Genomic DNA, 16,280 nt, shown 5'->3' on the forward strand with positions numbered 1-16,280 from the left:
TCACACTTTTTATCAAAAGAACTTCCCATTTTTTCTTGCCCCCCCCCCCCCCCCCCCCCCCCCCCAACACGTACAACTAAATTAGAGTTGGCCATTTTTCTCACATTTGCCGCAGAGTAAAAGCACATATTTTCCACAAATGTCAAGAAAGGCTGTCAAATTGCATCAAACCCTTGGAGAGAATATTGTATCTTCTCTAGCTTGAGATATTGCATAATGTCTTTGATCCAATGCGAAGGGGCGAAGTGGGTCTTTTCACCTGAACGGCATAAGTCGCTAGAGTGTAAAAGGCCATCACGTTGCACTGATAATTACGTAGGTGCAAACCCTGTGGTACAACACCAATTAAAGCAATACGAGGATCTATCGGCTGCTCTATCATTTCAGAGAAAGTAATAAAAGAAATAGACTGCCAGAAGTAATGTGGTCTTGGACATGACCAAAACATGATTAATAGACTTGCAGGAGTTTGCTTACATCTATCACAAATCTGGTCCAATTCTAAACAATCTAACTTTCCGACAGAGAGAATAACTCCCTTTTACGTAAACCATCTTGGACTGGAGTTCCAACTTCATTTCACCCACTGCCACTTTCACAGTTCTCGGCTTTTAGCCTTCGAAAAAAAAAAAGAAGAAAGATGGAAGAGTGATGATGCAATGCCTAGCAATCAGCCTCCATTGTGTAATGTTGCTCGCTCTGCTTCGCTTCCTGGAATTCCCCCTTTTCTTATGCTTGTCACATTTCACCCTAGACACAAGAAGAAGCACAGGAAATAAACTGAAGGTATTGCTACGCATCCAAATGCCAGAAAACGAATTCTCAACTATCCTCTCGGTCAAGTTGACTTAAGGTTCCTCAGGTTCCTGTAGTTGGTTTTTGTGAGGCTGCTCCTGGCAGGGATGTGCGAGCTGGTTGCTTTCCACTGTGCTGGTGGTTAGCCTTGGCTGGCCTCGGCCTGGCAGCGGCTACCGACCAGGCCTCAGTGATGTAATAAATTAATTTATAGGCCGCCATTGCTGCCGGCTCTGTACGCCACCACGCAATTCTCACACTCTCACTACCCCCTTCGCCAACCAGCCCTCCCACTCTCGCCCTCTGCTATTATCCTTAAGGCCCCGGCACAGACCACAAACACACACACAAACACACATGGATACACGCATTGCAGGCCTCTGTTGTTTGTTTTGTATCCTTGACTGCCAGTGCTCAGGGTAGGCTGGAGCTCCGAGCCTGAAGAGGCTTAACTGAAACAACACGTGTCACCAGAGAGAGAGAGAAAAGCAGCGATAATAAGACACAGAGATGGTTACTGTTATTATCATAACAGTAATTAATGCACACTTTTCTTGCCGTGCGTATGCAGTACAACGGCAACATGTTGTATTATTATATGTTATATTTTTTGGTTTGGTCACAGAGTGGCCATGGGCAAACGCTCTATTCCCTCGTCTCCATCTTTGACTGATTCAATCAAAAATCCATTCATTTCCTGATGTGGAGTAACGCGGTTAGCCCTGCTTCGTATTCAGAACAGAGACGGTGACTCAGTTCCTTCCTGTTCGGAGAGGACGGGCTCAGTCGAGCAGTTAGTCATCCAGCGGTCCTGACAGCTTGTATTTTTAACAAACTGTCCTTTTCTGCAAGCACCAGCAGGGAGATTAAGGTCGATACACTATGTAGCTGCTTCGCTGTGAATGAGCATTGTGTGATTTTTTTTTTTTTTTTTTTTTTTTTTTGGTCTTTGGAGGAATGCGGGTTGTTTACATACGTAGATGTCATTTCACTCTTCCCTCTATTCTTCCTTTTGTCGTATCTCTTCAACAAGCATGCGGAGAGGAAGACACTGACAAGTGGCTCACCTGTCACACAGTTACCTGAGCTTATCGCAGTCACACAAGCCCACACATTGAGTTGTAAACTTGTTACTATGGAGAGGAATGTGCTAATGAGGCACAATCATTTGATAAGAGTCGTGCTTACTTGATTGTCCCTAATTATACTTAATTCTCAATCATTTAGTTCTGTTTTGGTGCTTTGACATAATAAAGCATTAAAGTTATCATTCTTAATTTCAAGATTCTCTCTCTCTCTTTCTCGCTCTCTCTCTCTTTCTCTCGGTACTGTTTGCATTAAGGGCTGAGATTTTGTCGGCGTGACTTTTACTTATCGCTCTGCCTTATTTAGTTCCTCTGTAAGTGGAGGGAGTGTGCCGTCATTCCTCACTTCCTCACTCATCTGGTTTGACCGCAATTCATGTTCGCTCTGTGATCGGGCCAGAGGTCAACGTTTGAAATCGCCCGAAGAGAGCTGGTAGCTTTCCAGTGAAAAGCAGAATATTGATAAAGGTTAAGCTCGGAGTTTTGAGACCTCCACCTCTCCATACAGTACCATGTAGGATCCAGCATTTAAAAAATTACATTTTTTTTTTACATACCTTACATTTCTGGATTTATTTTATAAACACCGTTGTTTAAAGTATCTTCACCCAAGTGTGCAGCAGCTGAAATGAGCTAATTCGGGCATATTTTCCTGAGTTTATTGAAAGGTCTTCTGGAAAATGTTGGCCATTTATAGCCTAAGTAAAAATAGATGGGGCTGGTTTTCTGGAAACATTTAAAAATAACAACACTTCATTACCTTTTAGCAGGAATTCATACCAAGTTGATACCTGCTAATGAATGCTTGTTTATATTTGGATTAGAGGTCCACTGACCGGATCCACCAGCTCTTTATTGGGTGATACTGCCTGTATTAAACGGATTGGGTTATCGGCCCGGTCTACAATTAAACACAGCGTAATTAGAAAAAGTCTGTGTTCACTACATTCATTCAATCATAGCTGTCAGTTTTCTGATGCGATGGCATTCTCTCACCTCATTTTACCTTACATAAAAATGACCCCTAAGCAGTGAGGTATACAGATTTGAATATCCTGATTTGAGGTCGATGTTGGATCGATGTATTTGGGAGTGTAAATCAATGTTTGTGTCCGTGTGCTTTGATGCCTGGGTGACCCTAACGGACTGGCCCACTGTCGCCAAACGGCTGGCAACCAGAGCCGAAAAAGATCAAATGGCATCTCGGACCACATCTGCTCCCTGTGCTTCTATCACACTGTGTGAATGACATTCCCAGTGGTCTTCCACACACACGGATCCCTTTTATTTTAAAGAATGAGGTCTTTCGTGCAGGAGCTGTTTGTGTAGCGTGGCACACACCTGGCCTGGTTTCCCAGTTAACAAAGTGTGTGTGTGTGTGTGCTTTTATAATGAATGCACTCAAGGCTCATCCGTGGGGCAGACATGGAGCTGAGGTCAACGACCTATTCTTTATATTGTAATCACCGCACTCAGATAATTGGTTGTATTAAAGTCTCTTGATATGGTAATGTCTGACATGCTCATCTGCATGATTGCCCCCTTTAGACATGAGAGAGTGTGAGTGTGTGCGTGTGGCAGCATGAGTGAAGTGGGAGATGATGAGTGAGGAATGGAACACTGGCTAGTTGCCGAGCGTCTGTCTCTTGCACCTGCAGGTTTGCTAAATGATTTTTTTTTAAGGATTTAATGAACGCTGTAGACCCGTCCCCTGTGAGAAGTGAGGTATGAATTTGAAACGCACTTGACTAACCTGCAGCCTCTTTGATTCTGAAGCTTTTGACAAAAGAAAAGATCAATCTTTGTCTGATTACAGGAGATGTAATTCAAACTCAATAATTATTTTCCTGAAATCTCTCCATTGATACAGAATGACACAGTAAAGTGCCTAATAACCAAGCTCCAGGCCACACAGTCGCCACCACATTGCTCACGGACACACATGCTGCATTATTGAACACCTTTTCTCTTTCACAGCTTTTGTATGCAGAGTACAGAGTTTGAGAGCCACCAGCATTGTTAAGCTTATCCACAGCATCCGAATTCCTCACTTTACTCAAACATAAATAGCAATACACACCAGAGAAGACACAGGTTTTTAAAACAAAGCTTCCCCTTTTTCTGGGTACCTTCTCTTTTCATAGAGAATGTGTTGTTTTGATTATATGAGAGAGAAACCACTGGATTCTTTCCATTAGTGGAAACTCGGCAGAACAGGAAGTAACAGGCCAGGTGTTGCCCCATTGCCTGGTCTGAGCCAACACAAGCTCCGACACATGACAAATGATCAAACCCGACTCGCGTTACCTCCTTAGGCTATCATCACTCATCCAAGACGCTCTAAATGTCAAGAGAAATGTTCGCATGGGTGGCTAATGTCCCCCTGGAAAGTGAGTTTATAGAGCTATAGGTGATTGTGGATTTTCCATTCTTTTATCAAAGCGGTGAGAGTGATGTCGCTCAACTAATGTGTATTTTCCGTGTTTAGATGACGAGGAGGCGCTCAACTCCATTATGAAGGACCTGGCAGCCCTGGGTCGCTGCTACACCCAGCACAACAGCCACAAGCCCAAGAACAGAACCTTACTCTACAAACAGGTACGCATGGTGCATTTGAGGTGACACACTACATTCAAAGTCCATCTCTTGAGTGCCGATATCAACCTCTGACCTCCTCGTAGTGAAAGGTTTGCGGTTTCTTTCCTGACCGAGAAGAGCAGCCCAAATCATGTTAACACAATTGGGTTCAATGAAAAAGAGTAAATACACAGCTCCATCAGAATTGCACGTAATGAGCCATATTCTGATAAAACAGGGAATGATTGGGACATGCTGAGTATACAAAAAGTGCATGAATAGCTTTAGATGAAGCTTTCTCTGCTGTAAAACCCCCCTTACCATTGGAATCCATTGCAGCGGACATGAATTTAGTCCGATCACAGCTGCTGCTCGTCATGCAAACTATAAAATTTTTACAGGCATTCTTGAAATCGACGGGGGGGGGTTGTAGTTTTTTTTGAGTATCACATTAAAGCTGTCACACAGTCTGCTCAATTATGGTTCATTAACCACACACACCACAAACTCAGCACTGCCTTTAACCTTTACTGTTATTCTGGGTTTTCACACAAAACCTCCGCATCACTTCCTTTTAGATTTTTGTTTCTCTGGACTGACGGCTGCCAAAGTCAGGTGAAGGTTGTGCTGTAGTTTTGGAGAGGACATGTGACTGAAAGGAGCTTATTCCCAGTCAAATTCAAACACATTTTGCAGACGCTAATGTGACACTGTGCTGCACATTTACATTTATTGGCATGGGAATCCCAGACTTAACTTAAGAAAGCTGATTTGCAGTGTATTGTATGTAGCTGCATGCTGCAGGTGCACACAAACAGAGCAAAATAAAGGAGGGCATTTGGCTTAGCTTGTGCCCTGACTGGTCTATTGTAACAAAGACAAATCACTTTGAAGTATCTTGAGGCTATTCAAAGATTACGGTTTATGGCCTGCTAACTTCCAGGATATTATTTCTCTTAATCACCTTGTGCCTCTTTCTGGAAGTTGTTTCCTTGTGCGTTTGTTCCCCCCGTGGAATGATAATTGGTAACTGCTCTTGAAGCACCAATGTTTATGATGAGCCATAAACAAACAGCGAGGAGCAGAGGCAGTTTGGGGTAAATCCCTACTTTTTTAACCAGTCGCTCGCATTGATGTGATGTCACTGTTAGCTTATCACCATGACCTCATGCAGACTTTCAGGCTCCTCCAGATTCCCGCTCACTCGGGTAATGAGAACATATATTGTGTCATGCCATCTTTGGAGTCAAGTTGAAGGAAAGATTGTCTTTGTATTGCAGTTCAAAATTCAGCAACAGCCCTTTTAAAATATTTTATAATTATAATCCTTTATTGTCACTTAAATGCCTTGTCCAGCTTATTGCTTTCATCCATTCAGCTGCCCAAATCCCACGTTTTTACTTTCCACTTCCATAACTCCCCTTTGTTGTTATTTTTCCTCTCAACAGGATTTAAGAGTCAAGCTGGAGCATGAGAGAGAAAAACGGTATGTTGGAACCTCCGTATTGTTTTTTCTTCTCCTCTGTCCAAGCCTTAACTCTTCAGTTCGGATCCTTTTTGTTATGCTTTGCCTTGCCTGGGATTTTAGTGTCTAGTGGAAATCACAGTTGCCTGCCAGAGTAGCATAAAGAGAGGGAAAATTCCTGCTTTGACATTTAGCCGGGGCCTTGTGTTTTCAGGCTCGGAAGGGCAGTTTGAGAGAGGAAAAAAGAAAGAGAGAGGGCCCAAGAGAGGGAATGAGCGAAAAGACAGTGTCCAGTCTTCCAGGCACGGCACACCCCAAATTAATACTTCATCTGCTGTGTTTACTTGTGCCTTCTTTCTGTCTTCCACATCCTTCACCCTGCAGCCATCTATCGTCCTTCACACCACCAGCCTCACGAGTTATTCAACAAGCAAAGCATGGTTACATTAACTCTCTGTCTGGAGACGGTCTTGCGAGCAGTTTTCCCACCAAGGTGCCTTACAGTTTGTTTACCACAACTGAGTACTTTGAAAGCGAAGGCGCCCAGTATGAATAACAGATCTTTTGAACCGGGAGAGGTTCCATGTATGGATGCAGTATGAGTCTCTCGGGTCCTTGTCTGGCCTTCAGCGCTGCATCCTGGCAGAGGTCCAAGTTCACAGACAGACTTTGTCCCCATGAAACCCTCGTCCACCTACTAAAGTAATTGCCTTGATTCATCTGAATATAGACCAGGGGGACAGGCATTGGTTCAGTTAGGCTGTGATTAGAAAACCACAGGCTCTCAGGAGTGAGGAAGAGAAGGGAAACGGCACGCTCCTCTAGCAGAATACGGCTTCACATTGGGCCTCTCCGCTTTTTCACAGCCTTAATTGGCTTCTGCTGAGTTAGAGACAAGTTTTTCATGTTCCTGTCTCTCTGTGTTTCTGCCTCCCTCTGTTTCTCCATCTTGCTGTCTTCTCCTCTTTCTCAAGAGCTCCCCTCACACCACACTGCTCTCTTGGAACAGACACACAAAAGCTCACCGTGAGACTCCATTCACTGATTTCAAAAGCTACTCTTTTTTTTTAGTGCATTTTTTTTTTTTCATCCTCCGTGAATTCATAGAGGATGTCATGTTGTTAAGTTAGCTTGACTGAGCTCTGACCCCTTTCACTTTGATTTACAGTAGCAACAACTCATATTCATTTGTTTAAAACTGCTCTAATCAATATTTTTTTTAAATATTAACACTGCATCATATTATAATGTATATGTGAAAGGGCCTCGTTCAAAACTTAACAGTGTTTGCGCATTCTCACTGCTCTTACAAGCAGGCAGCTTTTCATTTTTTTATTTATTTTTTATAAGGAAACAATCTCCAGAAATCCATCATACATTACATTACCCGCCCGGCAGCAAATGACAGACAAACAAAGTTAGCGACTAGCATTTAGCAGCTCAGGAGCCAGCTATTTCTTTCAGGAGTTGGTGGAGAACAAAAACAGAGCTAGTACTATTACTACTATTATTATTATTAGTACTAGTAGTGCTATGCTAGTACATAGTACATATAAGAACATAGCATCGAACAAAACTGCATGACATTGCATTTATAGTCTAAGCTAGTTAGCATTTTTTGTCTGTAACCGGGTCTTTGTGCAAAACCAAATAAGAAGCAACTGAACTACATTACTGAGGCCTCGACAAAAACACCGCCTGAACCTGTTTATGAAGGCACTTGTGACTGAGTTTAATATGATCAAATTTGATTATTGATTATCAACAAAACTTCCTTTCATTCTTGATAACACAGAGATGAGATCTTTTCATAAAAGAATTTAACGTCATATTAGATCACAATCATAATCCAAGTTGCAGCCCCGGTGTGAATTACACGTTGTATCTGAGCACAGCGCTTGAGGTATTAGTAGTCCCTGAGTCAGGATAACCGTGTTGTCTGTCCACAATGAAATCTAATTGGACGGTCTCTCTTTTCGTTGGCAAGCACTGACGGTTTGGGGCAGGAAATAGGAGCTGTGTGTCTCTCTTCCCCCTGGCTCTGCATCAGGGTCTCCCGCCAGAGAGTGAAGGAACAGCGCCAGGCCGTATTTTTTTTTTCTGGTGTGTGATTGTGTCCATGAGAGAAAGAGAGAGTGTGCTGGGATGTGTGAACGCTTTGGTTTTACTTTGCAAATCTGTGTGTCCACATGCTTGCACAGAGGAAGGAAAGCCGTATCTTTTGGAGCTGCATCCTCACAGCCCCCACACTGCCCTCCCCCCCTTCACATCCCTCCAGCTCTTTATCAGACACATCATCAGCGAGTATAAACAGAGACGGAGAGCGTTTAGCTGTGCTGCTGCTCGCCTCTGATCTGCAGGCCTCCCTCTTCCTAGAATCCTCTCCTCAAATGAGGGAAATAATAAGCAGTCATTAAGATAGCCAGAGCTTTGGCCTCTGATGAGGAAATGATGAGATGAAAACAGGTCCTTTTATCAGGATACTATAAAGAGATAGTGGGCTGTGGAGTCTTCAAAAGCAGAGGGAGGGAGGGGGGTGGATAGAAAAGAGAGGAAAATAAGTGCCGGCGAGAATCTCTTTCTCTTTCTTTCCTTTTATTTTGTCAGGCTGTCTCCATTTATTTTCTCTCTCACAGTCTGTAAATATCTCCACGTCTCTGTATCTGTCACTCTTTAAAATAGGAGGGAAAGACACACATCCTGCTGCTTTTGCTGTCGCTCCAGATTTTCTTTTTTTTTTTTTCCCCTTTCCTCTCAGGAAGTTTCCCATCTGCCTCTGTGCGGGCTTAGTGGAGAGGCCCTAGTGGTGTTGAAACAGTGGCCCGATGCACACACTGATTGCGATGCACACTCATGCATGTCGAGTTTTCCCGACGCGCACGCATCTAAACTCACTCACTACAAACACTGGCTGTTAAGCTCGGACCGATAGAGTGAGCGCACTCAGTCACACACACGTAGGCGTAAAGTAGATAACGCATCCATATACGTCAAGGTTCTGTTTTTTGTTGCATAAAAGCCCCTTTAGCATCAGCTCTCCTTGAACCTTATGACCTATGAGTTTTTTGCTCTCGCTATCTTCGAAACACTCATAAAATGGATAAGAAAGATATTCTTACGTGGGCATCCAATCCAAACACATGTTTGAAAAATACCAGTAAAGAATAGGAAAGAACCAGATTCATCATGTCTATAACTCCTTTTTCTGTGTGTCATAATGGCATGAATAAAAATATAACAAACTTGGGAACTATGAGTAAAAGCTGCCAGTCAGCTGCTAATTTTGCCAAAATCTCACCTCAGACTTGGTTTCATAGTCTGAGCTTGTGAGTGTCACAGCTAGACACAACACCAGCTTCTTTTTCCGACCTCTGACCGTGCCGGCGTTCTCTGCTTCCCAGGATCATCCCGTTTCAGAGGCCGCTGAAGATCAAGGAGCTGCTGCAGAAAGTGACCGAGGCCTTTGGCCAGCAGATGGACATGTTCTTCATGGAAAAAGAGGTACAAGAACAGTGTTAGAAAACAAAAAAAGCAGTTAACACTTCATGTGGATTCCATTCCAGTATTTATGTATGCTCTGTTAGTATCATTAATATCTAATTTTTCCTTGAAAATCACCAATGAAGATTAATGAGGCTTTAAGGGAATTCTTCACCCAGAAGATGACCGTTTGAATATCAATTGCTCACCCGTGTTACCTTGGATTGATGAAGAAAACTTCATTTTTCTCGCTAGCTTTAAAGGCGAATGAAGAATCGAAATACAGAGAAAGATCTTGATTAATTCAAGTAAATGGGGGGCCGCGCCACAGTCGCTGGCACAAACACACTACTCGGCTGTGAAAGTGCGGATAAGTCCGGAGTGTTTTCAGTAAGGCTTTAGTGGAAATGCATTTGTTTGGGGATAAATGAGACTTGGATTGTATTGTCCAAGTTGTGTGGGAGTTTGTATACGGATGTTTTGATTTGGTTGTGCTGTTGTTAAACGCGGCCCCCATTTACTTAAATTCTTCAAGATCTTTCTGTGTTTTTTGATTCTTCATTCTTCTTCAAGAATTCAGGGGTAACACAGGTTGAGTAATTGATATGCAAATGGTAATTATGTGGGTGAAGTATTCCTCTAACGGCAACAACAACATCTGCAGTACGTCATGCATGCGCTGCTGCTTTGACATGCCACCATTCTGAAACAATGGGGAATTAAAGGTCATGCGCTGTATGTTTTCTTGTCCTTTCAGTTGCTGCTGCCCCTGAAGACCCAGGAGGACCTGGATCAGGCGGTGCTGACGTTGGGCTGCAGCTCGGGGATTAACGGGCTGCTCAGAATACTGCTAAAGACCCCTAAGAACAACCATGTGAGTCTCTAACAAAGTATTGAAGACATGAAACTGTTCATTGCAGACACTGCAATGAACAGTTTCCTGAAATAAAGAAGAAATGAGTAAATAGCGTGAACTCTGCTGCATGAAGTCATTGTCTTTTTAAAACCACGTAACCTTCAACCTAAGTCAACTGCATCACAGCTTCTATTTGCTCAACACAGTCACTTGGAGGAAACAAACGTCCCCATCTGATATGATGATGTAACTGAACAATGATGCAATGCCGCCCTCACTTCCTCTCCTGATTCTTTTGTCTTTCTCGCTGCTTGCTCCACTTACAATGTACTTTCTCTCTGTAGTACCTACAGGTGAACAGCAGGGACAAACAAAGCGAGATGAGGTCATCACGGTCACTCGGAGATCTGAAGGGGTCCCTGCTCAAGGGCTCGGAGAGGGTGCGCAAACACTCGACAGGTGAGCCGCCATGTGGAAAACGCACGCGGAAATTATAAGTCAATGACCATCGGAGCAATCAGAATGCCATTACAGCTCTGTCAGGAGCCGCTGAGACGCAACTTCTCCCAGAAAAGCAAAAAGCAGAGAGTTGCAACCAAATCCTGGTGATGCCAAGATGTCTTGTTCACCTGCTGAGGCCTCAAGGGTGGCGTGTCAGCATCAATTTACGACGCAGACTGATGTCAAAGTCATAGGAATGTTAATGGGAAGATGAGGGACATGCTTTGGCAGAATGGACAAATGTAAATCGGAGGTGCAAGTGACAACTTTAACAGCCAGAGAGATGTCGGGTCAAAAGCAAGGACAAGTGTCTGCTCTCATACCAAGCAGCTCTCCATCTGCCTCATAGCTCGTGATTCTGAGGATGTTTGTCCAACGGTAACACAATATGCCTCTAAATCTCACTAATGAACAGCTTACAGTATATTTAGTTTTTTTTGCATCCAGTCTTCAGACCGTTAGCTTACGGCCTCTGGCTGTAGTTTTATCTTTAACGGATTATTTAACAGACATGAGAGTTGCATCAATCTTCTCATCTCACACTTTGCAAAAAAGCTCAAATCTCAAACTACTCTTTTAAGGCAGTCTTTTTCTTGTCGTCTAGTCACACTCAGCGGCTAGATAACACGGCACGCTCCAGTTCTGTTGTCCCTCCTGGCTTTGTTTGTAACAAAGTGTGTCGGTTTAATTTGCTCTGTGAAATACTGAGCTCCCCCCCCCCCCCCATCTCCCTTGTCTGAATCTTTTCACTCCCTTTATATCAGGTCTCTCCAGAAAGGTCAATGTTGCAGTCACATTTCAACCTCCGACAAATGCAGAAAACCACCAGCGCTCCTTTGCGGTCTTGCATAGCAGCCGAAAGCGCTTTATGATGGGCTGTCGGCGCCGATCTTTCTCACATAGCCCCAATAACATCAGCGCCAGCCACCACCCGGAGTCATATGAATTTCGTAGAATTACCCCGCTCTCTATCAATTCCCACGCCAGCCGCAAGTCCGAGAGGATGGAGGTGGAGGGAGTGGTGGCAGATAAGAGGTGACAGGAGAGCGGTCACAGTGGATGGTTGAGTGAAGATGTGATGTGATCCCGGGTACCTCGATGACGTTTAGCAGCAGGGGGAGGGAGGAGAGGACGGAGAGAGGGGAAAGAGGCAGAAAGAAACTGAACTATGAAGAAAAAGGAGTTTTACTTTCCAGTGAAACTGAAACTAGACTGGTTACTGATATTGAACCGTTCCTGCACATCTCGGCACCCATTGGACCTCAATGCACTTTTTCAGTGTTGCCGCCAGCTCAGCTAGCGATGGACAGACTTTCAGTAGGTCTTCTTACACTGTCAAGGACGAGTGCTGCAGCTCAGCCGGGGGAGCGTTTGTCACAGTAATTGAGGTTAGAGGTGGTAGCAGTGTGGTTTAGTAAATCATGTCTCGTAGTCCCGGCACTGTTGAACTTGTACCCATGAATAACACAACAACGCCATTTTCTCCCCTCGCTTTCATCTCTTCATCACCTTCCCCTTGTGCTCCCTCCTTTCCTCCTCACCCCTCACCCCTCACATTCTACCTCCTTTGCACTCTTCCGAAACTGTCCCAGGTTCCCTGCACACGGGTCGGACGTCCCCGCCTCCCGGCAGCGTCCCAGAGGAGCAGCAGCAGATTGCCCGCCAGGGCTCCTACACCAGCATCCACAGTGAAGGGGAGTTCATCCCCGAGAATGTAAGTGCATGTCAACAACTGGATTTGTTTGCGTCTACCTTGACAATAATTTGTAACTGGGACATCTTTCCTCTGCCTTGTCTTTTATTTTCATTAGGGTGTCATGCCTGATAGAGCCAACAAAACAAGAAAATGGCTCATTTTCATTCAACGTTTTGGGCTGAATGAGTATTTATTTTACTGTTAGTTAGTTTAAAGAACAATTGTATTGTTTTTCAAACCAAATGGTATTAACATGTTGTTCCCTATCATTTATTATTGTGTGCAGCACAGCAAATTCGTCCTTAGTAAACGTGATAAATCATCCTACTCGTAAACGGGAAGATCCCAGGATAGTGGTTCTGGGCTTATTGTGCATCACATATATAGGGAAGCTCAATTTGTCGTACATTTGTCAGTGTTTGCTTATGGAGATGAAGTACAGCACGTTATTATTGATAGCGGCGGTGTTGCACATGACTGCATAAGTTACCACTGAGAATATTTTTTAATGTAGCTGCGTACAACACGGATATGCAGCTTTGAAGAGACAATCACACGGTACTCACTCCCCTTTCACATTGTTATGTTGCACTGCAGTTACACACGCCACACTTTCTGCACTGCTTTAAATTCTCTCCCACATGATTATATGCTCTGTGACCCTCGATTCCTCTGTGTTATTATATCTGTCAGATGCTGGATCCCTTCGGGAGCGCAGACAACTCACTGTCGAGCAGCTGTCAATCAATAGATCAAGCGCTGGACAGGTGAGTCGTCATGCAACGTGTGATTTATGACCCCTGTCGGTTTAGATTTAGATGTATGATGTGCACATTCGTATCGCAGAGCTGCGTTATTTGCAGAGATACGAGACTCGGGTTTGCATCGCAGCGTTCGTGCCTGTAAACACACTTGGATGTGATCTTGTATGTTGCAAACACACACACACACACACACACACACATACACACACACACACACACACACACACAGCTAGAGGCTCTTGAGAAGTTTGTACACTGTGTTAAAGGCCAGCAGAGCTCCTTGACTCTGCTTGTGCTGAAAAGAATCAGGTCACTTTGCTGTTGCAGGAAGTGGGGGAGAGAGAGAGAGAGAGAGAGAGAGAGTGGCAGACGTGAAAGATTGAGCAAGAACATGCTGGATGAGGGGGAAACATTGAGCCAGAAAATAAAAAAAGTGTTGAAAGAGTGAAAAAGATTGAATGTGAATCAAAGGGAAAAGAAAAGTGAGCAAGAGTGAGGTTGAGAGAGAGAGCGTATAGGACGGAAACGGCTCTACCTGCACGAGGCTTATCTGGACTCCAGGCTGCAGAACAATGGCAGGAAACGAGTGCATGGAACTTTTCCCTGCGAGGGGGCATGCGTGCCCCTTATCCAGGGTCTCGTGGCCCCCGCACCGCCCTACGGTCAACAGAGACGTCACTCTCTGTCGGGTCGTCGGGGCAGGGCTGGCCGCTTGGTCGGAGGAGGGGGGGGGGCTGGATGTACATTGACACGTTTAATGATAGAAAGTTAGTTTCACGGCCATTCTCCAGCACCACAAATTCACTTTCTTATCGTTAATGCAGGGAGGCTCTTAGCTTATCTTTTCTATTCCAGCACATTGTTGTTGAACATCAATTGTGACTGAAAGCTCAGTAGATTGAATGCAAAAGTCATTTTGAGGCATTTTGTGCTGCTTTACAGTCTGAAGTTTCGGACCAGCAGCTGTAACCAGACTCTGTTTGAAGATAAGGGGAAATTACGGACTTTAAATAGCAAACCGTTTTTCAACTTCTTCCCCCCTGTTCTCTTGTCATTTCAGTCCTCCTTTCTCGCAGAACAACCGGGACAATAATTACCTGAACCTCAACTATGAATACAAAGGTAAGAGAAGAGCTCAGTTTATCCGGCTGTTGAGTCAACTAAAACACTGCGGAAAGACAAAGAGCGCTGCTGAAAGCGTGTTCATTATCAGAAAGTTTTGTCAGTTCCTCGTTCTCTGGTAATTATAGCCACACAATCAGTTTCACAGAAACAGAACTAAAGCTCTGTTCGTGCAGCTCCCGATTATCAAAAATGTTTCCTCGCAGCGAATACCCTCTTGAGATTACTAATGAGGAAGGGGGATGATATTATTTGATGCTTTTATCTGGGAGTAAATACTTAAAATGAGGAACGGGTTATTGTGGAGATATTTAATATCTCGGTTGTATTTCTTGTGTCTCAGGAGGTGATGAAGGGAGTGTGATAGCGTCATAACTCTTCCTGGTTTATCTTCCACACAGTCTCCTCTGTGTACCCTTTGTCCAACTCATTTGTCTCTCTCATCTCATCTCTACTCTTTGTCTGCCCCTTTTTTTTTTTTTTTTTTTGAAACTCCAGTTCCTAAAAGACATTGCTGCTTTCCTGTCTGTTCGTGATCACTTCCCTTCCCTGTCCCCTCGCCTTTTGATGCCCCCCTTCTCCCCTGTTCCTTGTGTCCCCTGGCTCCCGGTCTGTCCCTCTTCCTTCAGAACGCAGATCAAATAGAGCAGGATGACAGATAACGCCACACTAATCCTCATGAACAGACGAACCACAGCAGATCTCCCAATCTGGTCATTTCTTGTTCTCCCTCACCACCCCCGTGCTGTAAATTAAAAAGGCAGTGCTGCACGCTGTGTACACAGACTGGGAGTATGGGAGCTTCGTATAGCTGCAGCAGCAGCAGCACATAAAGACTCACTTGGGAGCGCATGCACGCACGTGCCTGCACACACACGAATACGCACTCTCCCCTCCCAGATGTAAAGCTGTGTGGCCCTTCCTGCTGAGGGCTAGAGTATTTGTTTACCATTCCCTGTGAGTAGGTTTTTCCTCTCCATCCCGCGCTGCCAAACACAAAAAATAACCCCCGTCTCCATGGGATACGGCCACAAAAACAGTGCGAGGGGAGGCAGTCATCTGACAAAACAGCTGCTTTCAATTGCAAGCAGCTCCACTACTCTCCATTCAGTGTGTGTGTGAGAGAGAGTTAGTGTCAGCCTGCGTCAGCAGTGCTCCCCACCTGCCTTTAGTTACTGCTCCACTGGGTTCAGAGCTAACGCTAAGCTAGCACAGATGAGCTGTTTTCTCTCTTGGCTGCAGTGAGGCGGTACAATAGCTCTGTTCGGTGTGTGAAAAAGCTGTCTTCCATCGCGCCGCTTTTGAACTCAACTTTGAGTTGACATGCAGGGATGAGCAAAAGCAATGTAGTGTCTGTCGGATGTGACAGATGTGTTTAGCGTCCGTTATTCGTATTTGGCATCATTATTTTTGTGTTTCTGACAAACTCCAACCCATTAAATCTGCATTATTGTACTTGAAGCAGTACATTTATGAGCACTGTAACTAGAAAGCAAGAATTCAGTTGTTGTTGAGGCTTCATTTCTTCCTAACTCACAGCGGTGCCTCTTTTGCTCCCTCTTCAGGTCGCCATGGGAAAGGAGGGACTTTCCCTCGCCAGTTCCAGTTGCCCAATCGCAGCAAGGATTATGGAGACCGTAAGAAACCGGCTTTGCTAGAGCAATAACAACACCACTATGGCACTGTGTCTACAGGACAACACAGATAGATTCACACACCACTACCAGACCCTCCCATCTGGTCAGATGTTTTATGCCTCCTCCTCACATTTACATCACTTTTTTTTCACTTTTTGCTATCTGGGTAGATTTGGTACATAAAGTGCTGGCTTGCTATTCCAGGCAGCTGCTAGTAATTGCTTACTCAGAGGCTAACCTTGGCTAGCAATGATTTACGTTTCCCCACGGTGAACTCGAACTTGTATAAAAACACAGCGCCC

The 16,280-nt window shown here is 44.5% G+C and overlaps 1 protein-coding gene across 1 annotated transcript in view; it reads left to right on the forward strand.

Annotated features, from left to right (window-relative positions):
- Positions 1 to 16,280, forward strand: part of map3k22 (mitogen-activated protein kinase kinase kinase 22) — a 36,269-nt gene that overhangs the window by 12,481 nt on the left and 7,508 nt on the right. Inside the window, exons 4-12 of the mRNA XM_031849983.1 lie at positions 4,369 to 4,478; positions 5,906 to 5,943; positions 9,324 to 9,423; positions 10,160 to 10,276; positions 10,603 to 10,717; positions 12,352 to 12,473; positions 13,149 to 13,222; positions 14,280 to 14,341; positions 15,907 to 15,978. Coding sequence (XP_031705843.1) covers positions 4,369 to 4,478; positions 5,906 to 5,943; positions 9,324 to 9,423; positions 10,160 to 10,276; positions 10,603 to 10,717; positions 12,352 to 12,473; positions 13,149 to 13,222; positions 14,280 to 14,341; positions 15,907 to 15,978 — 810 coding nt within the window. The remainder of the gene's footprint in view (positions 1 to 4,368; positions 4,479 to 5,905; positions 5,944 to 9,323; positions 9,424 to 10,159; positions 10,277 to 10,602; positions 10,718 to 12,351; positions 12,474 to 13,148; positions 13,223 to 14,279; positions 14,342 to 15,906; positions 15,979 to 16,280) is intronic.

This window comes from Anarrhichthys ocellatus, unplaced genomic scaffold, assembly GCF_004355925.1.
Source record: "Anarrhichthys ocellatus isolate YVR2014 unplaced genomic scaffold, GSC_Weel_1.0 scaffold10, whole genome shotgun sequence".
Classification (NCBI taxonomy): domain Eukaryota; kingdom Metazoa; phylum Chordata; class Actinopteri; order Perciformes; family Anarhichadidae; genus Anarrhichthys; species Anarrhichthys ocellatus.